At 38.4% G+C, this 17,184-nt stretch overlaps 1 protein-coding gene across 11 annotated transcripts in view; it reads left to right on the top strand.

The window, feature by feature from the left end:
- Positions 1-17,184, top strand: part of SENP7 (SUMO specific peptidase 7) — a 184,947-nt gene that overhangs the window by 47,354 nt on the left and 120,409 nt on the right. For 10 of the 11 annotated variants that reach the window (XM_044941267.2, XM_044941279.2, XM_044941309.2 and 7 more), the window contains one exon: positions 13,732-13,784. In XM_044941267.2, coding sequence (XP_044797202.2) covers positions 13,732-13,784 — 53 coding nt within the window. Of the gene's footprint in view, positions 1-13,731; positions 13,785-14,287; positions 14,334-17,184 lie in introns of all 11 variants that reach the window. The other variant, XM_044941299.2, reaches the window with a different exon arrangement.

The raw sequence follows: 17,184 nt of genomic DNA, 5'->3' as shown, positions 1-17,184 counted from the left end.
GATTGGAAAGTATATTAGAGGAATGTAGTAACACAAGGAGTGGTTTATAGATAGGACTGAGTAGCTGTAAAGATGCCGACTGGAACGTTGCTATAATGGTGCTGTCTCAAACTTGCCTCTCAGATGGCTACCTCTAATATGAGTCTTCAATAATTTAGGAGACAGGCTAATGTGAGCTGCTGCTGCTTATTGATATGTAACATATGAACAAGTTCCATTCTGTGAGTGCGTAAGTCTAATAAAGTTAGCCTAGGTACCGAACTAACAGAATTGCCTGTACTGTAATAGGTTTATAATACTTTGCATATGAATAATACACAAAGAAACAAACACACTAAAAACATTTTTAATCTTACAGTACCTTGAAAAATACAGTTGTACAGTACAACAGCTGGTGTACAGGGGGTGGCATCGAGTGAACAGGCAAGAAGAGTTACAGACCAGAAGAGGAAGAGGGTGGGAGATGGTAGAGCCGAAGGATCGTCAGCAATAAGAGATGGAGGGCAAGCTGCAGTTTGACTCACACCTGATGTTGCTGGCACAGGATCTGGTTCCTTGCTGGATTCAGTTCTATCTACCCTCTTGCTTCTGGACATCCTGGACTTGAATTAAAGATACTGTACTACTGTATACTGTAAAGCACACAAAAACACAGCCACTGTAGAGGATGCAGGCGTGTGACAGTATGCAGCAGACATGTGAAGTAACTTAGGTGTTTGGACATGCAAGTGCATATTTGCATCTTTGAAAGTTCATGACTTGAAGGTTCATATGTAGGGGACCTACTGTCCCTATGTTGGGTAATTCACTGTTTGGCTGCACTTAGCATCGCACTGTGCTCCCACCTATTTCTGCCTATCTAAAACTTATTATCCAAAACTTACTTCAAAATCCAGTTCAACTGTGCCTTTTAAGAACTATCTCCTAATTAACTCAAAAATATTTCAAAAAATAATTCAAAGTTAGAAAAAGTATTCCTAATTTTGAACTTCAAAGGTCTCTGTACCTCTTATGTAAGCTTACCAGATTCCATCATCTATTCTAGCTGCTGAATTGTTTAACCTCTGCTGTTATCCTGTTAACCCTGTGACAGGGACTGTCTTATTTTTTATCCCCATAGCATCTAGCATACCTAGAGTGTGCTGGTTAACAATACCAACTCTGGACTCAAACCAGGGATGGATTAACATGGCGACTTTGGGCAAGTTATTTAGATTATTCAAACCTAACATCTTCATCTATAAAATAGTGATAATGCCATTACTGAATTCACAAGGCCTTTGTTACGATTAAATAAAATAATGTGAGTAAAGTATTTAGCATTGTGCCTGGCAATGGAAATTATTGTTATTTAAAGTAAATGTTTATGGAATAAACAAGTGATGAATGGCTCCACAAACTACTTGGGAAAAAGTCACGCTTTCTAATTATTTAACTTGTATATGTAAAGAATATATATATATATATTTAGAATGGGGATAACTAGAATTTTTCTATATGCTAATACAAATGCATTGATGTTTCTTAAAGAAGGATATTTTAGTATAAAATAATAAGTTATTTCTTTTACATATTTTATTCTATTTGCCAGATATAATCTAAATATTTTAATATAGACAATCTCACTTTATTTTGAAGTATAGTTGATTTACAATATTGTGTAAGTTTCATCTATCCAGCACAGTGGTTCAGCTATATCTATAGTGTGTGTGTGTGTGTGTGTGTGTGTGTGTGTGTGTGTATATGTTTTAGATTATTTTCCATTATGTTATTATAAGGTATTGAATGCTATTTCCTGTGTCATATACTAAATGCTTGTGAATATTTCTCCTTGTGTTATACAGTAAATTCTTATTGCTTAATTATTTTATGTGTAGTACTTTGTGTCCGTTAATCACATCAGTTCAGTTCAGTTGCTCAGTCGTGTCCAACTCTGCAACCCCATGGACTGCAGCACGCCAGGCCTCCCAGTCCATCACCAACTCCAGGAGTTTACTCAAACTCATGTCCATTGAGTCGGTGATGCCATCCAACCATCTCATCCTCTGTAGTCCCCTTTTCCTCCCACCTTCAATCTTTCCCAGCATCTGGGTCTTTTCCAGTGTATCAGTTCTTCCCATCAGGTGGCCAAAGTATTGAAGTTTCAGCTTCAGCATCAGTCCTTCCAGTGAATATTCAGGACTGATTTCCTTTAGGGTGGACTGGTTGGATCTCCTTGAAGTCCAAGGGACTCCCAAAGAGTCTTCTCCAACATCACAGTTCAAAAGCATTGATTCTTCAGCACTCAGCTTTCTTTATAGCCCAACTCTCACATCCATACATGACTACTGGAAAAACCATAGCCTTGACTAGATGGACCTTTGTTGGCAAAGTAATGTCTCTCCTTGTTAATATGCTGTCTAGGTTGGTCATAACTTTTCTTCTAAGAAGCAAGCGTCTTTGAATTTCATGGCTGCAGTCACCATCTGCAGTGATTTTGCAGCCCCCAAAAATAAAGTCTCTCACTTTTTCCATTGTTTCCCCATCTATTTGCCATGAAGTAATGGGACTGGATGCCATGATCTTAGTTTTCTGAATTTTGAGCTTTAAGCCAACTTTTTCACTCTCCTCTTTCACTTTTATCAAGAGGCTGTTTAGTTCTTTGCTTTTTGCCATAAAGGTGGTTTCATCTGCGTATCTGAGGTTATTGATATTTCTCCCGGCAATCTTGATTGCAGTTTGTGCTTCACCCATCCCAGTGTTTCTCATGATGTACTCTGCATAGAAGTTAAATAAGCAGGGTGACAATATACAGCCTTGACGTATTCCTTTCCCTATTGCGAACCAGTCTGTTGTTCCATATCTATTTCTAACAGTTGCTTCCTGGCCTGTGGAAAGATTTTTGAAGAGGCAGGTCAGGTGCTCTGGTATTCTCATCTCTTGAAAAATTTTCCAATCTTGTTGTGATTCACACAGTCAAAGGCTTTGACATAGTCAATAAAGCAGAAATAGATGTTTTTCTGGAACTCTCCTTGCTTTTTTGATGACCCAGCGGGTGTTGGCAATTTGATATCTGGTTCCTCTGCCTTTTCTAAATCCAGCTTGAACATCTGGAAGTTCACGGTTCATGTACAGTTGAAGCCTGGCTTGGAGAATTTTGAGCATTACTTTACTAGCATGTGAGATGAGTGCAATTGTGTAGTAGTCTGAGCATTCTTTGGCATTGCCTTTCTTTGGGATTGGAATGAAAACTGACCTTTTCCAGTCCTGTGGCCACTGCTGAATTTTCCAAATTTGCTGGCATGTTGAGACATTTGCAGCACTTTCACAGCATCATCTTTGAGGATTTGAAATAGCTCAACTGGAATTCCATCACCTCCACTAGCTTTGTTCATAGTGATGCTTCCTAGGGCTCCTTGACGTCCCATTCCAAGATGCCTGGCTCTAGGTGAGTGATCACACCACCATGGTTATCTGGGTCATGAAGATCTATTTTGTGTAGTTCTTCTGTATATTCTTGATACCTCTTCTTAATATCCTCTGCTTCTGTTATGTCCATACTGTTTCTGTCCTTTATTGTGCCCATCTTTGCATGAAATGTTCCCTTGGTATCTCAGATTTTCTTGAAGAGATCTCTAGTCTTTCCCATTCTATTGTTTTCCTCTAATTCTTTGCACTGATCACTGAGGAAGGCTTTCTTATATCTCCTCGCTATTCTTTGGAACACTGCATTCAAATGGGTATATCTTTCCTTTTCTCCTTTGCTTTTCACTCTCTTCTTTTCACAGTTATTTGTAAGGCCTCCTCAGACAGCCATTTTGCTTTTTTTCATTTCCTTTTCTTGGGCATGGTCTTGATCCCTGTCTCCTGTACAATATCATGAACCTCTGTACATAGTTCATCAGGCACTCTGTCTATCAGATCTAGTCCCTTAAATCTATTTCTCACTTCCACTGTATAATCTTAAGGGATTTGATTTAGGTCATACATGAATGGTCTAGTGGTTTTCCCTACTTTCTTCAATTTCAGTCTGAATTTGGAGGAAGGAGTTCATGATCTTAGCCACAGTTAGCACCCGGGCTTGTTTTTGCTAACTATATAGAGCTTCTCCATCTTTGTCGGCGAGGAATATAATCAGTCTAATTTCGTTGTTGACCATCTGGTGATGTCCATGTGTAGAGTCTTCTCTTGTGTTGTTGGAAGAGAGTGTTTGCTATGACCAGTGCATTCTCTTGGCTTTGCCCTGCTAATCCCATAGTCAAAATTTATTCTCTCCTGCTCCTCCTTTCCCCTTTAATAACCATAACTTTGTTTTCCATGTCTATAAGTCTTATTTCTGTTTTGTATATAGATTCATTTGTATTACCTTTTAGATTCCACATTCAAGTGATATCATGTCATATTTATCTTTTTCTGACTTGTTTCACTTAGTATGACATTCTCTAGGTCCTTTCGTGTTGCTGCAAATGGTAGTATTTCATTTTTATGGTAATATTCCATTATGTGTGTGGAATATTTATCCATTTATCCATTATCTTTATCCATTTACTTGTTGACAGACATGTAGTTTGCTTCCATGTTTTGACTCTTATAAATAGTGCTGCTGTGAACATTGGGGTTGCTTGTATCTTTTTGGATTAGAATTTCCATCTTTTTTGGATATATGCCCAGGAGTGGGTTTACTGAATCATGGTAGCTCTATTTTTAGTTTTGTAAGGAACCCCCATACTGTATTTCATAGTGGCTGTACCAATTTAAGTTCCCACCAACAATGTAGAAGGGTTCCCTTTTCTCTACACCCTCTCGAGCATTTATTATTTGTAGACTTTTTGATGATATTTATTCTTACTGGTGTGAGGCGATATGTCATTGTGGTTTTGAGTTGCATTTCTCTATTAATTAGCAATTAAGTGATTGTTCATTAAGTGATTTTGGCCATCTGTGTGTCTTCTTTGGCGAAATGTCTACTTAGATCATCTGCCCACAGTTTGATTGTTTTTTTTTTTTTTTTAAATATTGAGTTATATGAGCTGTTTGTATATTTTGGAAATTAAGCTCTTGTCAGTCACGTTGTTTGCAAATATTTTCTCCCATTCCATACGTGTCTTTTCATTTTGTTGATGGTTTCCTTTGCTGTGCAAAAGCTTTTAAGTTTTATTAGGTCCCATTTATTTATTTTTGCTTTTATTTTTTTAGGGAGATTAGCCTATCTCACTTTAATCTTAGCAATTGAAAAGCTGGATATACTCCCCTTTTTAGAGATGAGAAACTGAGTCTCTGGATTAGGAAATGACAACCTGTTCCAATATTCTTGCCTGGAAAATTCCATGGACAGAGGAACCTGGTGGGCTACAGTCTGTGGGGTCCCAAAGAGTTGGATACTACAAAGCATGCATGGATGCAATTGAGTCTCAGGGAAGTCACAGCTAGTAAGCCAAAATATAAATTTAGGTTTTCTGGCTTTAATAATTTTATTCTTGAGCACTGTGTTATACTAGACAGTCACAATCAGAGGTACATCGTATGTTTATTAAAATACTCCAACCAATCTTATATAGGTTGGAACAACTCAGTTATAAAAACCTCTAAAATTTTGGGAAATCACAATAGTATTAATTAAAAGAAATATGCAAAAAATCTATAAACTTCAATTTAGGCAACTTGTATTACTTTAAAAGTATATTTATTTATTAAAAATGTTTATTTATTTATTTTTGGGTGTGTTGGGTCTTCGTTGCTGCACAGGCTTTTCTCTAGTTGTGGCAAATAGGGGCTACTCTTGCTGCAGAGCATGAACTTCTCAGCATTGGCTTCTCTTCTTGTGGAGCACAGGCTCTGGTGCTCAGGCTTCAGCAGTTGCAGCACTTGGCCTCAGTAGTTGTGGCTCCTGAGGTCTATAGTCTCGTCTCAGTATTTTTGGCGCATGGGCTTAATTTGCCCTGCGGCATCTTCCTGAATCAGGGATTAAACCCATGTCTCCTGCAGTGGCAGGCAGATTCTTTACCACTGAGCCACCAGGGAAGCCCTATATCAGTCCAGTTCAGTTCAGTCACTCACTCGCATCCGACTCTTTGCTACCCCGTGAATTGCAGCACTCCAGGCCTCCCTGTCCATCAACTCCTGGACTTCACTCAGATTCATATCCATCGAGTTGGTGATGCAATCCAGCCATCTCATCCTCTGTCATCCCCTTCTCCTCCTGCCCCCAATCTTTCCCAGCATCAGAGTCTTTTCCAATGAGTCAACTCTTTGCATGAGGTGGCCAAAGTACTGGAGTTTCAGCTTCAGCATCATTCCCTCCAAAGGAGTCCCAGGGCTGATCTTCAGAATGGACTAGTTGGATCTCCTTGCAGTCCAAGGGACTCTCAAGAGTCTTCTCCAACGCCACAGTTCAAAAGCATCAATTATTCGGCGCTCCTCTTTCTTCACAGTCCAACTCTCACATCAATACATGACCACAGGAAAAACCATAGCCTTGACTAGATGGACCTTTGTTGGCAAAGTAATGTCTCTGCTTTTGAATATGTTATCTAGGTTGGTCATAACTTTCCTTCCAAGGAGTAAGCGTCTTTTAATTTCATGGCTGCAGTCACCATCTGCAGTGATTTTGGAGCCCCCCCCCCAAAAAAGTCTGACACTGTTTCCACTGTTTCCCCATCTATTTCCCATGAAGTGGTGGGACCAGATGCCATGATCTTCGTTTTTTGAATGTTGAGCTTTAAGCCTACTTTTTCACTCTCCACTTTTACTTTCATCAAGAGGTTTTTAATTCCTCTTCACTTTCTGCCATAAAGGTGGTGTCATCTGCCTGTCTGAGGTTATTGATATTTCTCCCAGCAATCTTGATTCCAGCTTGTGCTTCATCCAGCCCAGCCTTTCTCATGATGTACTCTGCATAGAAGTTAAATAAGCAGGGTGACAATATACAGCCTTGACGTACTCCTTTTCCTGTTTGGAACCAGTCTGTTGTTCCATGTCCAGTTCTAAGTGTTGCTTCCTGACCTGCATATAGGTTTCTCAAGAGGCAGGTCAGGTGGTCTGGTATTCCCATCTCTTGCAGAATTTTCCACAGTTTATTGTGATCCACATAGTCAAAGGCTTTGGCACAGTCAATAAAGCAGAAATAGATGTTTTTCTGGAACTCTCTAGATCTGATAGACCATCTGATAGATCTAGAACTTTCTAGATCTGATAGATAGAGTGCCTGATGAACTATGGATGGAAGTTCGTGACCTTGTACAAGAGACAGGGATCAAGATCATCCCCATAGAAAAGAAATACAAAAAAGCAAAATGACTGTCTGAGGAGGCCTTACAAATAGCTGTGAAAAGAAGAGAAGTGAAAAGCAAAGGAGAAAAGGAAAGATATAAGCATCTGAATGCAGAGTTCCAAAGAATAGCAAGAAGAGATAAGAAAGCTTTCCTCAGCAATCAGTGCAAAGAAATAGAGGACAACAACAGAATGGGAAAGACTAGAGATCTCTTCAAGAAAATTAGAGATACCAAGGGGACATTTCATGCAAAGATGAGCTCGATAAAGGACAGAAATGGTATGGACCTAACAGAAGCAGAAGACATTAAGAAGAGGTGGCAGGAATACACAGAAAAACTGTACAAAAAAGTTCTTCATGACCAAGATAATCACGATGGTGTGATCACTGACCTAGGGCCAGACATCCTGGAATGTGAAGTCAAGTGGGCCTTGGAAAGCATCACTATGAACAAAGCTAGTGAAGGTGATAGACTTGCAGTTGAGCTATTTCAAATCCTGAAAGATGATGCTGTGAAAGTGCTGCACTCAATATGCCAGCAAATTTGGAAAACTCAGCAGTGGCCACAGGAATGGAAAAGGTCAGTTTTCATTCCAATCCCAAAGAAAGGTAAAGCCAAAGAATGCTCAAACTACCACACAATTGCACTCGTCTCACACGCTAGTAAAGTAACGCTCAAAATTCTCCAAGTCGTGCTTCAGCAATACGTGAACCGTGAACTTCCAGATGTTCAAGCTGGTTTTAGAAAAGGAAGGAGAACCAGAGGTCAAATTGCCAACATCCACTGGATCATGGAAGCCCTATATATTCAGTTGAAAATTGACTAGAAATTGAATTTATGTAAGAAAGGCTTTCTATTTTTTTTAAAGAAGTTCTTAACATTTACTTAAATGTTACTTGTTTTTGGTAGTTCAAGAAGTGCTACTTTATAAAAAAAATAATAAAAAAAAAGAAGTGCTACTTTATTGACAATTGTTTAAAACTATCAAAAGCTTAAGTATAGAAGTTAAAATGATTTTTATGTCAGTGATTACTCAAGGAAATGCATTTGGTTAAACTCACACTATTTTTATGAAATGAGATAAATTGTTTCAGGTCTATAGATTTCTGGATAAGTTATATCCCATTTGTTATAACTGTTACTTTAAATGTTTTTTAATTATTAAGTTGAGGTACCACATATATAGTCTCTTCATGGTCGCAGCAAGCTCAGGGAAGCTATGAGCCATGGGTGCAGAGCCACCCAGGATGGCCAGGTCGTACTGAAGAATTCTTACAGAAGGTGGTTGACTGGTAAGAAATCAAAGTCCACGCTAGTATTCTTGCTTGGAGAACCCCATGGACTGTATGAAAAGGCAAAAAGATATGTCTCTGGAATATAAGCCCCCAAGGTCAGAATGCGTCCAGTATGCTACTGGGAAAAAGCAGAGGGGAATTATGAATAGCTCCTGAAAGAATGAAGCAGCTGGACCAAAGTGGAAATGATGCTCAGTTGTGGATGTGTCTGGTGGTGAAAGTTAAGTCCTATGCTGTACAGAACAATATTGCATAGCAACCTGGAATATTAGGTCCATGAATCAAGGTAAACTGGACATGGTAGCAGGTGATAGCAAAAGAGAACATCGACATCTTAGAAATCAGCGAATTAAAATGGATGGTAATGGGTGAATTTAATTTAGACAACCATTGTAGCCAGAATTCCTTGGAAGGAATGGAGTAGCCTTCATAGTCAACAGATGAGTTCAAAATGCAGTACTTTGGTGCAACATCAAAAATGACAGAAGTCTGTCCCCTAACCACTGATGCGAAAGAAGTTGAAGTTTAACAGTTCTATGAAGACCTACAAGTCCTTGTAGAACTAACACCAAAAAAAAAAAAAAAAAAAAAAAAGATGTCCTTTTCATCATAGGGGACTGGAATGCAAAAGTAGGAAGTCAAGAGATACTCAGAATAACAAGCAAGTTTGGCCTTGCAGTACAGAATGAAGCAGGGTAAAGGCTAACAGAGTTTTGTCAAGAAAACATGATCATAGCAAATACCCATTTCCAGCAACCTAAGAGATGACTCTACACATGGACATCACCAGATGGTCAGTACTGGAATCCGATTGATGATGTTCTTTGCAGCCAAAGATGAGAGGATCTATACAGTCAGTAAAAACAAGACCTGGAGATGCCTGTGGCTCAGATCATGAGTTTCTTATTGCAAAATTCAGGCTTAAAAGAAGAAAATAGGAAAAAACAATAGGCCATTCAAGTATGACCTAAATCAAATCCTTGAAAGTGATGAAAAGATTCAAGGGATTAGATCTGGTAGAGAGAGTGCTTGAAGAACTGTGGACAGACGTTCATAACATTGTACAATAGGCAGTGACCAAAATCATCCTAAAGAAAAAGAAATATAGGATGGCAAGGTGGTTGCTTTAGGAGGCTTTACAAATATCTGAGAAAAGAAGATAAGTGAAAAGCAAGGGAGAAAGGGAAAGATACACCCAACTGAATTCAGAGTTCCAGAGAATAGCAAGGAGAGATAAGAAGGCCTTCTTAAATGACCAGTGCAAAGATATAGAGGAACACAGTAAAATGGAGACTATTGGAGATCTCTTCAAGAAAGTTGAAGATACCAAGGCAACATTTCTTGCAAGGATGGGCATGATAAAGGACAGAAATGGTGAGACCTAACAGAAGCAGAAGCAGACGATCTTAAGAAGAGGTGGCAAGAATATACAGAAGAATTATACAGAAAATGTCTTAATGACCCAGATAACCATGATGGTATGGTCAGTCACTGCCAGACATTCTGGTATGTGAGGTCAAGTGGGTCTTAGGAAGCATTACTACGAACAAAGTGAGTGGATACGATGGAATTCCAGCTGATCTCTTTAAAATCCTAAAAGATGATGCTGTTAAAGTACTGCACTCAATATATATCAGCAAATTTGGAAAACTCAGCAATGACCACAGGACTGGAAAAGGTCAGTTTTCATTCCAATTCCAAAGAAGGGTGATGCCAAAAAATGTTCACACTGTGGTACAGTTGCTCTCATTTCACATGCTGGCAAGGTTATCCTCAATTGTTAAAGCTAGGCTTCAGGAGTATGTGAACTGAGAACTTCCAGATATGCCAGCTAGTTTTGAAGAGTCAGAGGGAACAGAGATCAAATTCATTGGATCATGGAGAAAGCAAGGGAAGTCCAGAAAAAACATCTATTTCTCCTTCATTGACTACGTTAAAGCCTTTGTGTGGATCACAACAAAATGTGGAAAATTGTTAAAGAAATGGGAATACCAGACAACCTTACCTGCCTCCTGAGAAACCTGTAAGTGGGTCAAGAAGCAACAGTTAGAACTGGACATGAAACAATGGATTGGTTCAAAATTGGGAAAGGAGTACGACAAGGCTGTATATTGATACTTTGTTTATTTAACTTATATGGAGAGTACATGATGTGAAATGCTGGGCTGGATGAATCACAAGCTGGAATCAAGATTGCCAGGAGAAATATCAACAATGTCAGATATGTAGATGCTACCACTCTAATGGCAGAGAGTGAAGAGGAATTAAAGAGCCTCTTGGTGAAAGTGAAAGAGGAGAGTGAAAAAGCTAACTTAAAACTCAACATTAAAAAATTAAGATCATGGCATCCACTCCCATAACTTCATGGCAAATAGAAAAGGGAAAAGTGGAAGCAATGACAGATTTTCTTTTCTTGGGCTCCAGAATCACTGAGGTCGGTAACTGCAGTCATGAAATTAAAAGACACTTGCTCCATAGAAGGAAAGCTTTGACAGACCTAGACGGTGTATTAAGAAGCAGAGATATCACTTTGCTTATAAAGTTCCGATTACTCAAAGCTATGGTTTTTCCAGTAGTCATGTATGGTTGTGAGAGTTGGACCATTCAAAAAGACCGAGTCCTGAAGAATTGATGCTTTTGAATTGTGGTGCTGGAGAAGACTCTTGAGAGTCCCTTGGATAGCAAGGAGATAAAACCAGTCAATCCTTAAGAAAATCAACCCTGAATAGTCATTGGAAGGACTGTTGCCAAAGCTGAAGCTCCAATACTTTGTCCACCTGATGTGAAGAACCCACTTATAGGAAGAGACCCTAATGCTGGGAAAGATTGAAGGCAAAAGGAGAAGGGGTAGAGAAGGGGGTAGCAGAAGATTAGATGGTTAGATAGCATCACTGACACAATGGATATAAATTTGAGTAAACTCTGGGAGATATTCAAGGTGACAGGAGCCTGGCTTGCTGCAGTCTACAAGGTCGCAAAGAGTCAGACACAACTTAGTGAGCAAACAACAATTACATATGACACAGTACCATGTCTTTGATGTTTGATGACTTTTTATACTTGTATACATACACCTGTATAACTATCACCAAGTTCAAGATTGGAACATTTTGAGCATCTCAGAAGACCAACTTGTATCCTGTCCCATTGAGTTAGTAGTCTTTCCCTGTTTGGGTACTTGCACCATCCTAACTAATAGCATCATAGATTTGTTTTACCCATTCTTGAATTCCACATAAATAGAATTGTACATTTTTCTGCATCTGATTTTCTTTGAACATAATGTCTGTGAGATGTATTCATATTGTGCATAGCAGGTGTTCATTCTTTTTATTACTGTGTAGTTTTCTATTGTATAAAAAATTTTATTCATGTTGTTTTCTATTGTATAAAAAGGTCTATTCTTGCTCCTATGATGGATATTTGGATTGTTTTTAGGTTTCATCATTAAGAACAAAGATAGCATTTTTATACATGCCTGTTTTATAGGATAGCATTTTATAGGATAGCATTTTTATGCCTTTTAGAGGCATAGTCACTCATTTCTTTTGGTTAAATATCTATTAATATTATTGTTGAACATTAAGTAAGCAGGTGTCTAACTTTAGAAGATACTGACTGACAAAGTAGATGTATTCATTTACCCTCCCACAAGCAGTAGATGAGACTTCTAGTCATATAGAATATGACCAATTACCAATACTTGATATTGTAAAAAAAAACAAAAAAAACAACTTGATATTGTTTGTGTTTTAAATTTTACCCTAAGGGTAAATGATATTCTATTGACATTTTAGCTTGCACTTCCCTAGTAATAATGAAATTGAGGTACTTTAATAATGAGTAGACACTTCATACATTTATTGCCCATTTGGAATTTTTTTAAATTTTTATGAAGTACCTATTCAAGGGTTTTGCCCATTGTGAACACTGGGTTGTCTTGCCTTTGCTTTATAGGAGTTCTTTTTTATGTATTCTGGTTATGAGTCCTTTGACAGATACATGTATTACACAGTATTAACTATAGTCATCATGCTGTACATAGATAACTGTGTTATAAATCATCTTCTTCCAGTCTGCAGTTTGCTTTCTCATTAAGTGATGAGGTTTGGTGAACAAAAGTTTTTAATTTTAATGAAGTTGAGTTTATTAATCTTTTCCATTATGGTTAGTACTACTTGAATCTTGTTTGAAAAATCCTTACCAACCCCAAGATCATGACAATATTCTCTTCATTTTTATTCTAGAAGCTTTATTTGTCTTTGACATTTAAATCTTTGATCCATTTATAAATAATTTTTGTGTATAATATGTTTATTATTTATTTGTTTACATCATTTGGTTGTAAAATTGCTTTAGCGTTACTCATGGAAAAGATCATCCCTTCCTCACTGAATTGCGGGGGGGGTGTGTTTGTCTTAAATAAGTGACCACATATGTGTGGGTCTCTATGATTGATTTTTATTATGAAAATTGTGAGAAATTCCAGTGAATTGTAAATTCCAGGAAGACTTAACTGTGTTAAATTTGCTCACCACCCAATACCCACTGGCTGGCACAGTGCCATGCACATGATAAACATTAAGTACGTATTTGCTGACTGAAGAAAAGAATCATTCATGTTGATGTTTGACAGAAACCAACAAAATTCTGTCAAGCTATTATCCTTCAGTTAGAAAAATAAATTTAAAATTAAAAAAAAAAAAAGAAAACGAAACAAAGAACATCCGTTAGGAAGTCTGAAAAATGGTGAAGAAAGATCTAAGCTGTTCTCTTTTGCATAGAAGCTTAGATATGTAGCCCTTACCCTCTGCTCTCCTCTCCCGTAGCCCCCTTGTTCCCTATTATAAGAATTTATCTGGTCTTACAGTTCAACCAAAATATATCAAAGACCTCTCGGATACTAGGATTTTTGCCAGGGAATTTCTTACTTAGTTCTTAGAGTCAGCTACCTATCGTATTTCAGTTGTCATTGTACATACATTGTTTAATCAAGAAATTTTATGAGAATCTGTTACTCTTCTGTTTATTTTTAACCTTTATGTAAGTCCTTCAGGTTCTGTGAAGTGTATCATTATAAATTGTAAATCTAACGAGAAAAGTTACTTTAAGACAGAAGACAGCTATGAAAGGATTAATTCTGTTCTGTTGTTTCTTAAATGCTAATTTTTATCATGTCTTTCTAGAAATTGTCACAGAAGGGAAAAGGAAAAAGCCTTCATCTTCAGAGTTACATAAGGTATGTATTAGTTTTGCTCTTAACTTTTGGATTATCTTTAGAGTTAATAATATTGAAAGTATTTTGGTATTTGTCTTTTCAATAAAATTTTAAAGAAAATACTGTAAATCTATAACTAATCAGTGTTTTTTTGGGGGATGTGTTAGTCATTCAGTCATGTCCAACTCTTTGCGACCCCATTGCCTCCGGGCTTCTTGGTCCAAGGAATTCTCCAGGCAACAATAACTGGATTGGGTAGCCATTTCTTTCTCCAGGGGATCTTCCTGACTCAGGGATTGAACTTAGGTCTTTTTTACCATCTGAGCCACCAGTGGTATGTCCTAAGTAATCAAGGGTAACTAGAACATAGGAAGTCCTTTCTGGGACCAGGCTTGTTTAAATCATTATAAAATTTACCAGTATACTTTTCAAATATTATTTTAAATTTATGTAAAACATAACTCATTTATTTGATGATCGAATATATTAGAGTACCTCATGTGCATTCATTTATGATACTATAGATGTTGAAGAGTTGTATTCAAGTTATGCGCTGAAAGTTACTATTTGGTATGTATCTCTTTAAACATATTTTTTCGTTTATTTCTTTCATATAAGCCAGGAATAGCAAAACAAGCAAAATGAGGTTTCTACCTACCTAGAAGGTGTTGAAAAAGATTTGATCTGTTTTTAGAAAGATAATCTTTTTTGCTATAGAATTTTGTGATTTAAATGCCATATGGGTTTGCACAGAGTCGGACACGACTGAAGCGACTTAGCAGCAGCAGCAGCAGCAGTACCTTGATTTGCGTTATAATAATTTAGTAGCCACTTTATTCTGAAGCATTCTAATTATACACAAAGAACTTTAATTTGGCACAGTTTTTGGAAAAAAAGAGTGAGAAGAAGATATCATAAAGGAGGGCTGTGAAATCAAGAGTACCTTGCAAGACCACACAGAGTGTAGATTTGGGTACTCTTATTCTGCCTTTGCTTACTTCAGATTTGTGGGGTGTGGTTTCTTCATTTAATTTTCTGGATTTAGTGAATTCCCTGGTGGTCCAGTGGTTGGGACTCGGTGATTTCACTGCTGTGGGCCTGGGTTTGATTCCTGGTTGGAAACTAAGATCCTGCAAGCCATGCCAGGCAGCAAAAAATAAAAGAAAAAATTCTGGATTTAGCTTAAGTAAGATTAATAAAGGAGTTAAAAAAAGAGATTTTACATTGCTTCTATGTGTGTATGTGTGTCCGAGTCTTTGCAATCCCATAGATTGTAGCCCATCAGGCTCCCTGTCCATGGAATTTTCTGGGCAAGGATACTGGAGCAGTTTGCAATTTGCTACTCCAAGGTATCTTCTTGACCCAGGGATTGAGCCCACATCTCTTGCATTTGCAGGCAGATTCTTTACCACTGTGCCACCTGGGAAGCCCATTATCTTGCTACTATGCCCGGTTTTATTTATTTATTTAATTAAAAAATCTTTATTGGAGTATAGTTGATTTACAGTGTTGTGTTAGTTTTAGGTATACCGCAAAGTAAATCATTATATATGTACATATTTCCACTCTTCAACATTCTTTTCCCATATAGGTCATTACAGAGTATTGAGTAGAGTTTCCTGTGCTATACAGTACATCCTTATTAGTTATCTATTTTATATGTAATAGTGTGTGTATGTGGAGAAAGAAATGGCAACACACTCCAGTATTCTTGCCTGGGAAATCCCATGGGCAGAGGAGCCTGGTGGGTTACAGTCCGTGGGGTCGCAAAGTGTCAGACACGACTTAGCAACCAAACAACAACAGTGTGTATATGTCAATCTCAATCTCACAGTTTATCCTTCCTCCCTACCCCCTTTCTCCTCTGGTAACTGTAAGGTTCTTTTCTATGTCTTTGACTCTATTCCTGTTTTGTACATAGGTTCGTTTGTACCATTTTTTAGATTGCACAAATAAGCAATGTCATATATCTGTCTTTCTCTGTCTGACTTACTTTACTCAGTGTAACAATCTCTAGGTCCATCCAGTTCAGTTCAGTTCAGTTCAGTCGCTCATTCGTGTCCGACTCTTTGCAACCCATGAATCGCAGCACGCCTGTCCATCACCTGTCCAGCACGCAAGGCCTCCCTGTCCATCACCAACTCACGGAGTTCACCCAGGCTCATGTACATCAAGTTGGTGATGCCATCCAGCCATCTCATCCTCTGTCATCCCCTTCTCCTCCTGCCCCCAATCCCTCCCAGCATCAGAGTCTTTTCCAGTGAGTCAACTCTTCACATGAGGTGGCCAAAGTATTGGAGTTTAAGCCAATCATTAGTCCTTCCAATGAATAGCCAGGACTGGTCTCCTTTAGGATGGACTGGTTGGATCTCCTTGCAGTCCAAGGGACTTGCAAGAGTCTTCTCCAGCACTAGAGTTCAAAAGCATCAATTCTTTGGTGCTCATCTTTCTTCACAGTCCAACTCTCACATCCATACATGACCACGGGAAAAACCATAGCCTTGACTAGACAGACCTTTGTTGGCAAAGTAATGTCTCTGCTTTTGAATATGCTATCTAAGTTGGTCATAACTTTCCTTCCAAGGAGTAAGAGTCTTTTAATTTCATGGCTGCAGTCACCATCTGCAGTGATTTTGGAGCCCCCCAAAAAAAGTCTGACACTGTTTCCACTGTTTCCCCATCTATTTCCCATGAAGTGGTGGGACCAGATGCCATGATCTTCGTTTTCTGAATGTTGAGCTTTAAGCCAACTTTTTCGCTCTCCACTTTCACTTTCATCAAGAGGCTTTTTAGTTCCTCTTCACTTTCTGCCATAAGGGTGGTGTCATCTGCCTGTCTGAGGTTATTGATATTTCTCCCGGCAGTCTTGATTCCAGCTTGTGCTTCATCCAGCCCAGCCTTTCTCATGATGTACTCTGCATAGAAGTTAAATAAGCAGGGTGACAATATACAGCCTTGACGTACTCCTTTTCCTGTTTGGAACCAGTCTGTTGTTCCATGTCCGGTTCTAACTGTTGCTTCCTGACCTGCATATAGGTTTCTCAAGAGGCAGGTCAGGTGGTCTGGTATTCCCATCTCTTCCAGAATTTTCCACAGTTTATTGTGATCCACACAGTCAAAGGCTTTGGCACAGTCAATAAAGCAGAAATAGATGTTTTTCTGGAACTCTCTTGTTTTTTCCGTGATCCAGCAGATGTTGGCAATTTGATCTCTGGTTCCTCTGCCTTTTCTAAAACCAGCTTGAACATCTGGAAGTTCATGGTTCACGTATTGCTGAAGCCTGGCTTGGAGAATTTTGAGCATTACTTTACTAGTGTATGAGATGAGTGCAATTGTGTGGTAACTTGAGCATTCTTTGGCATTGCCCTTCTTTGGGTTTGGAATGAAAACGGACCTTTTTCAGTCCCGTGGCCACTGCTGA

Source organism: Bubalus bubalis, chromosome 1 (genome assembly GCF_019923935.1).
Source record: "Bubalus bubalis isolate 160015118507 breed Murrah chromosome 1, NDDB_SH_1, whole genome shotgun sequence".
Classification (NCBI taxonomy): Eukaryota; Metazoa; Chordata; class Mammalia; order Artiodactyla; family Bovidae; genus Bubalus; species Bubalus bubalis.
Note: the sequence above shows the minus strand (reverse complement) of the source record. Positions and strands in the feature narration are given on the sequence as shown.